The 8,072-nt window shown below is 40.9% G+C and overlaps 1 protein-coding gene across 1 annotated transcript in view; it reads right to left on the bottom strand.

Annotated features, from left to right (window-relative positions):
* Positions 1-4,297, bottom strand: part of LOC107100876 (E3 ubiquitin-protein ligase znrf1-like) — a 20,694-nt gene extending 16,397 nt beyond the window's left edge. Inside the window, exons 1-3 of the mRNA XM_015399539.1 lie at positions 3,509-4,297; positions 1,628-1,723; positions 1,422-1,527 (exon numbers count right to left, since the gene is read on the bottom strand). Coding sequence (XP_015255025.1) covers positions 1,422-1,527; positions 1,628-1,723; positions 3,509-4,040 — 734 coding nt within the window. The 5' untranslated portion in view covers positions 4,041-4,297. The remainder of the gene's footprint in view (positions 1-1,421; positions 1,528-1,627; positions 1,724-3,508) is intronic.
* Between the last annotated feature and the right edge of the window lie 3,775 nt (positions 4,298-8,072).

The following is an 8,072-nucleotide window of genomic DNA, read 5'->3' as shown; positions in this document are numbered from 1 at the left end:
TCGTCCGACGCGCAGTCAGGGTTTTTTTGAGGTGCAGAACCTCTGCGTGGGGGGCGTGGCCGCACTGAGAAGGATTTGACGGTTGCAGAGGCTATGCGTCAGAAGCATAAATTGGCCTTTAGACAGACCTTATTGTACTTGCTATAAAAAAATCATATTTTGTTTTGTATAGCTCTCATAACATTTTCATTTCTCAAAGTGCAGCAGTGATCAAATGTAAAATTGGGAGAGAAAAACATGGTGCAAAAAATCCCTTCATTGATATAATCAGTTTGATGCAGAGACTGGGACATGATTTAAATCTTTTTTTTTTCAACATTCAGCTTTTTTCCATTTTTTTTTTCTTTCATTTTTTCAATTTTAGTGGTGTTAAGCATAAAAAAAAAAGTATCTTAACATATAGCATCTTGTAATTCATTAATCTTAATCAATAGCATCCTTTTAATTTGATTCAATAAACAGTGTTTAATCATTAATAAATAAATAAAAAAAATCATTTCTACTATGGTGGAAATCGGCTACTTCAGTTTAGGGAAAACTGGAATATCACGGCTGGTCTTTCACGCTGTGCTTCATCCAACCTTAAAGGGTTCAGATCCATTTAAATTCAGGTGTTAATGCAAGAAATCCAGCAGATTTTCACTCCTCTAAAATCACAACCCAGAATCTGTGGCAGAAACTGATGATGATGAGGTGTTCCTCCCTCAACGCCTCTAAGCACCAACGAAAATCATTTCAAAAGCCTTTCATGAGCTACAAGAAGCATTTTTATTAAAGTAATACCAATAAAGAGGCTTTCACTCCCTTTTTTAAGAGTTTAAATTGTTTTTAACAGCCTAATTTTGTTTGAACAGAAACACCATTTCAGCCAAACTAATTCTCCTTATTTCTCTCTTCGGTATTGAGCTGAACCAATTCAGCCAGTCTGAAAGGAGCTGGATAAAATAATGAGATCATTTAGCAAAGATGCACGTTACATTATAATGAAAGCAAAGAAGCAGCTCTAATAACTCTCATATGGGTGTAAATAAAGTGCAACCTTTTCTTTTTGTTGGCTTTATCAGCTCTTTCTCTTCACCTAAATATATAAAAAATATGTTTTGTTATGGAGAAACAGCTTTGTGACTTTGGGTTAATGTTCTACTCTACATTTTAAGCCAATTAGATAGCTTCAGTTGTTCAAGTATCCAGAAATCAGTTCAAAATGTATGTTTTGCCATCTTTTAACCTTTGCAGAGAGAAATCAGGTGTTGCCAAAGCTCTGGTAAAAAGTGCAGCTTCTTAGAAACTTTTTTGGGAGAAGGTGATTTTGATTTTCACACAATACTTTACAAATTTGGAGATATGTTAAAGGGTAGCCCTTTTCAAATGCATATAAAAAAGATCTGTATATCAGCCTTGTATGGAGTAACTCTTCATACCTTTTGTGGTAGACGCAGAGGCAAGCCAGCCTAGCGATGGTCTCCCCCTGCACCAGATCCTCCAAACAGATAGAGCACTCTCCGCTGTCCTTACTGAGCACGTCCGCTGTAAATAAAACGCAGACAAATGAACGGCGGGTGTCATCAGCTTTTAAAAAAAGCAACAGAAGCACAGCTGCTGGGGCGCTGCGTTACGAGACGCTTACTGTTGTAAGGTAGTGGAGGAGAGGTGAGGCAGCTCATCAGGTGATCCTCGATCCGACCGCCTGGGAAAGGCTTGGAGCAGAAAGGACAGCGGATATCTGCAGAGGGGAGAGCTCAGATTAGCACACCTCGTCAGGCAGAGACATAGAAACGGTACATGACGGAGCATGTTTGGCGTTTGGACATGCAGGCAGCATGAAGCTAGCACCGAGGAGCAGATAAAACCACAAACCGTCGAAATGAATTGAGCCACAGAGCTGAAGATGTGAGCTCCAGTTAGGCTGACCTGAAATGGCTTGGTTTGACTGTAAGCATCAGCATGAAACAGTGAGTCACGCCTCAGGGAAAGCCTCCGACGGGCCATTCATGGATGTGACAGTCAGGCAGAAACAGCGCCTTGCTGCCCTACATCCCCTCCTCCTCCTCCATCCATGAGCCGCTGCCAGCAGTGAGGCAGCATGTCAAGTTGTGACCCATTTCCCTACACTTGCTGAAGGGCTGGCCTGGGATACTTACCACACTGTAGTGTTGGGGATGAAAATGTCACGCTTTCAGTCACAACAAGCACCATCTGCTCATATCCGATTATCCAACGCTGCCATCAACCCTTCTGCAAACACATCTTCCCTTTTTCAAAAGGAGAACAACGCTTGGTTGCTTAATGTTCTTTTTTAATATATTTATATACTTTCAGTGGAGGGGGATTAGAAAGAACGACCCCTGTCACACAGACTGGGGATGTGAACGAGCTTGTGTGTCACCACTTATGGTTTTACGCCAATGCTCTGCTGCAGACAAAGGGGTCTCTGATGATTTTAGCCAGCATGCAAGCACAAGAGAAGAGATTATGTGTGCAGGAATGTAAATTCCTCAAATAATCCATTTCAGCTTCAGAGTATAATTGAACTGAAATACGCAATTAGTTCAATCGAGCAATGTAATCTATAGGATTAAATACTCATGATAGTTTATTAGAAAATAATATTATACATAGCCCTCTAAATATTTCTTAAAGCAAAGCAGAAAGCATGATTGGAGAATCTTTCCTTTTTAATACGGTTATAGAAATATTTCCTTTGAGTTTTTATTTGCCTTTTGTGTTTTATTATTTCTTAAGTTAAATAATGAGGATTTCAGTTTTAAACCTGCATATAAACGTACATAAATATGGTTAAACCTGCTGCATTAATCGATGGACTGAAATGATCAGGCGGATGCTTTGTCAACTTTTCAATAAAAACATTGAAATACATTGTTTTCTTTTAGCATACCTTCATTTTTGTAGTTAATTAGATAAATTAATCCTATGCTACAAATCAACATTGTCATTTTTATAACTTGTAGGGAATATTTCACTGTTATGTAACCACCATAAACATTGGAAACTTCTTACATATCAACATCATCTGATGTTGAGCAATCTGTGCCAAAACACTAGTCAGGGATTTAAATAAGAGCAAGTCAGTATTTTCTTATTTTATCCTCTAAAAGCATTAAAACTAGAGATGGTTACCTTAGAGATTAACCAATCACAGAGCAGGGTTCATTAGTGTTGGATCAGATTGGTCATAATCTCGTCAAATACAGAATATTTTAATTTTTTGTTACCATTTTTTATGAAAACAACTCAAAAGTAAAAACTTTCAGTTTTTAATTTTAACAACCAGCATTTACTTTAATGTACTTTTATACATTTATTTGAAAGAAAATAAGTCTAATAAAAGGATTTAAACTGATCCATATATTATTTATTTCTTTTTTTTATATATTTTAAACTGTCGAAATAGACAGATGAGGCCTAAAAAGATAACTTAACATCCTGATCGGTGTTTATATTAAATAAAAACACATTAACAGACATTCCTCTAAGGTGTTTTACTTACTGCCATGTCGGTTGTTAACGCGGTAGAGGCCGATCCAAGCCTCAGACACCGGCCGCTGGTGAGAGCCTCGGACCCGGGCTGATCTATTACCGACGCTGCGGGATGAGGAGTGCCGATTCCCGGGGAGCCGCTCGGAGAACGTGCGGTGGGGCGCGCGGCCTGTTTCCTCCCCGGCTTGGCGCTCTGCTTCCGCGGGGGCCTCCGGGCTCAGGCCGCCGTCCTCCTCGGGTTTCCCCTCGCTGCTGCTGTTGTCGTCCACCGGCGACGCTGGGCTGATCCCGGAGGGTAACCCGCGGTGATCGGCGGGGCTGCCGTCGGCGCTCGCCCCTCCATGCTGCCCGAGGTCCGAGTCGCTGCCTTCCTCCGATCGGCTCCGGTTGGGCTCCGTTTCCTCGAAGCTAACCGAGAAATCCACGACGAGGCTAGTGGGCCTGGCACACCGGGCTCTGCGATAGGAATCCCGCTTTGTGGAGTCTTTCCCGAAGGGAGAGGTAACCGGGTCCTCCTGGAGGCGACTCGGTCTGGTTCCCATGTCTGGTAGCAGCAGGCTGGCTAAACGCAGGCGGATTCAGCGCAAAGGGGAACGGACGCGTTCACCTCAAAACGACCCTTAATCGGTTCAATCTGCCTCCTCGATAAAAAGCTCACTTAGTAACGGAGGTCTATTAAAAACAAACCCAGAATCGTTAGAATCGGTGAAGATGTTCGCTGTCCGGGCCTCAGTTCGTCCTCTCCGACCGCATTTTACTTTTATTTTTCACTTGACCGTTGTAGCTGCTGCAGCGGAAATGAGGCAGTTTCGCTTCCTCTTTAAACTGCGCACACACAAACAGTTACGGCATCGTGACGTAGTCATTTTATTAAGTTAACTTTAAAAACAAAAAAAGTAGTTAAAACAAAAACAACGTATGAAGCGGCATCATAAACATAAACAAATAAAAACATAAAAATTAATTTATAAAAAGGAAAATACCAACTGAACGACCCCCCCCCCCCCAAGTGATAAATAGAACAGGCCAAAACTGATAGAAATTGCATTTTTATTTTGAATTAGACGTTAAAAATGTTCAGAAACATAAAAAAAATAGTGGATATGCTTAATTTCACTAGAATGTATTAAAACCAATTCACAATGGAGTCCAAAGGTGAGTATGTGGGGCCCTCTGGAGTGAGCAGATGCACCTGCCTCTCTGATAACCCTCCTCATTTTCCCTTGATCGTGTCTATTTATGTCCACATCTTTCTAGTCTTCACCTTACCTTAAAGCAGGGGTCTTCAACGTTTTCCAGGCCAAGGACCCCAAACTGATCGCAAGATGGAGCGGGGAACCCCTAATTATATATAATGTATGAAATTGTGTGATATCAAACTGGTCCTATAGTCACTCTATTACATATGGAGTAATGTAACCAAAGTAATTTCTCCCTGGGATTATTAAAGTATTTCTGATTCTGATTCCTGGTTGATGGGACAGGTGTTGTGAATGAAACGGTGCCCAGCTTTAAGAGCTCCTGTTTGTCGCGGAATGTGTGCATTGATGACTGAAAGACATCTTCTGCCTCCATTAATCTGTTTACTACAGTGTGTTGAATTTATGTTAATGTGGATTTAAAGACATTTCAATTAGTGCAAAAAACTGCATAAGGGAGTATAAAAAAGTCTAATCAACCATAACTTTTGCGACCCCCATGCGGTACCTACGTGGACCCCTTAGGGGTCGCGGACCCCCTGTTGAAGACCTCCGCCTTAAAAGAAAAGTCAGATCAGCAAGGAATAACCAATGGATCATTATTTATATCTAAAACTAATAAGTTTGTGGTGATTTAATGAATTTAGGGTTAATCAGTAAAAAAAATGAAAAAAAAATTCGCCCTGATCACTGAGTCTGACATCTTCTGGCAGTAACGTCCCGGTGCGGTAAGCCTAGCGCCATTCTCCCCGCTTTACAAGCAAAACCAATGGGAACGACTAGAAACATCTGCAATCAACAACAGTTGCTTATGATTTCCAGAAGACGTCACTATTGAAATTCACCAGAGCTATAATTAAACTGATGATGCCCACTTTCATGGCAGTTGGTAATACATCGCATAAAAGTTAAAAAAAAAAGTTATTTCACCTTTCTGATTCCTGATCCTCCACGGACGGGTTCGTCATTGGATTGCCAACGTGAAGAGGGAGGATTTGCCATCGAACATCTGGCCAGAGAAAAAACACGCAATATGTAGCCAACATTTGGAAAAAGAATGATTCAAGATGACTTGGTTAATAGCGCGTTGTGACAAACACCAGATACAGCACTGGGACTTGCTCAACAGCCGATACCGCACCGTGACGTCACAAACCAGTAGGTGGCAGTAGTGTTCTTTGACAATATGAATGTCTTTAGTAAAGCACAATCAAATGAAATTACTCTTAATTAAAGTCACTTATCATTTATTGAACAGTATGTAATAATTTCACACTTAGTGCTTTCAGAAGTTTGTACTCTGAATGTGACCAGACTAGAAACAGATCCGTTCCACTGATTGTGTATACTGTCTGCCTTCCTAGTTCCTGAGCTTGCCATGCCCTCATTGGACACTTTCCAGATTTTGACTCTAGTCACATCCTGGACTGTCTTTGCCCAGTCTGTCACCAGTCTGTTATCTGCTTCCAGACAGTTCAGTCATTCACCAGTCTGTTTAGCTATAATCTGGTTTCTTCAAGTCTCTCAATCATCATCAGCCCCCTCAAGCCAACCTGTTTAAACGCCTGTCTACATTTGCAGTCCAATATCACAGACCCGTAATAAACATTTTAAGCACAGAGCTGTGTCTGGCTGATCATTGGGTTATCAGAAATGTCTCATAACACATTCATACTAAGCCTTTTTTCTTTTTGAGACCTGAATAAAACCCAGGCCAATCTTTTGTCTCCAGAAGACACCTAATGACTGTAATAATAATTGAATTTTATTGATCTCATAACTGATAAATGTACCTCCTCATTTACCCCATCCCTTGGGGAGCAGTTGGCTGCCATTGTGCAGCGCCCGGGCTGCAGTGTGGGGTTAAAGGTCTTGCTCAGGGAATCAGAGTGGCAGTCTGTGAGAGTGGGGCTCGATGTCAGAACCTCAGGATTCCAAGCTCTATGCCCTAACCACTAGGACGTCACTCCCCACATAACATCTATATGTTTCTCTGAAGGCATCAAAGCTTTTACAGAAAACCTTTATGATCAACAAACATTTGANCACTCCCCACATAACATCTATATGTTTCTCTGAAGGCATCAAAGCTTTTACAGAAAACCTTTATGATCAACAAACATTTGAAACCGGTGTGCAAAATATTCTAAGAGGAAAACTGAAAAATTTCATTTCTTATAGCTATTTTTCTTGACTATGGTTCTCTATATGAGTAATATTCTAAATGATCCGTGCTGATACATTGGAAGGAATAATAATGCGGATATATGTAAATTTAAGGCCTATATCTTTCTTTGCAAGAAATTTTTCTGAGGAAAAAAGTTCTTGGCAATAAGTTGAAGTTGTACAGGTTGGTTCTGGTGCTACTTCCGGTTTGGATTCACCATAATCACTTTTTATTATCTTTTAAAGACTAAATACTACATTCTTCAGCTGAGTAAGATATTAACACCAGAAACTACAAACACCTGAGTTTATTTGATAAATCAGAACCTCATAATTTCAGTTTCATTTTAGATTTTTGCGTTTCTCCTGTACCATGATCCACAAGTCTGTGTAACTAGAGGGGATCTAACGTCACTGAAGATGAGGCTCCAAGGAAAATTTAACATCTTTTACTGAGTTTACCAAAGCTCCAAGCATGGTGATTTGTTGTTTTTTATTTACTTATTATGGTAAACTAGATGTAGGAATAATTATTCTTATGTGTCCTTGTCTAGAAGCTGCTGTGTGCAGATCCATGCTCTCCCTCCTTGTTCCCTCTGCTGAAACAGCAATCAAGATCTGAGTGGAGGTACCCTATATATGTTCCTGGCTAGCCCAGTGGGTAACCGATTCTGCTAAACAGATTCTTGAAACCCATTTTCTCTAAGTAGCATTTCTAGCTTTGATCTCCTGCTGTTGACCTGTCTTGTTCCTGTCTTCTTTTTCCTGCATGGTCCCTGTCAGATACTCCTGCAGGCTTCTGATCTGTGGACATCAACCTCCTGCCCTGTCTCTGGATCCGGTTTGTTGACCTTGTCCCCTGACTATTGCGTATGACCCTGGATCTACCTCTGTCTTTCTGAAACCCTATCCCAGGTTAATGTGCTTCCTGTTACTGAGTCTATTGCATGTCGATCCCTCTCCCATCTAGCCCTACTGGAGACCTTTGCTTCATGAACCCTTTCCCTTTGTATGACTCCCGAACTGACCTAAAATTACCCCTCTAGCATTTGCTTTGTCTGGTACTATAAGGACTTGGATCAGTTAATCATGGATTCAAATGATCCAAACACAGCCAATGGAATCAGTCCTTAGAGCCAATGCAATCTTCCAGCAGCTGAGAAGGTTAGCTGCTTTTATTCATTACTTTTAACAACACTAAGATGTTCC

The sequence above is a fragment of the Cyprinodon variegatus genome, unplaced genomic scaffold, assembly GCF_000732505.1.
Source record: "Cyprinodon variegatus isolate N-32 unplaced genomic scaffold, C_variegatus-1.0 Scaffold1022, whole genome shotgun sequence".
NCBI lineage: Eukaryota > Metazoa > Chordata > Actinopteri > Cyprinodontiformes > Cyprinodontidae > Cyprinodon > Cyprinodon variegatus.
Note: the sequence above shows the minus strand (reverse complement) of the source record. Positions and strands in the feature narration are given on the sequence as shown.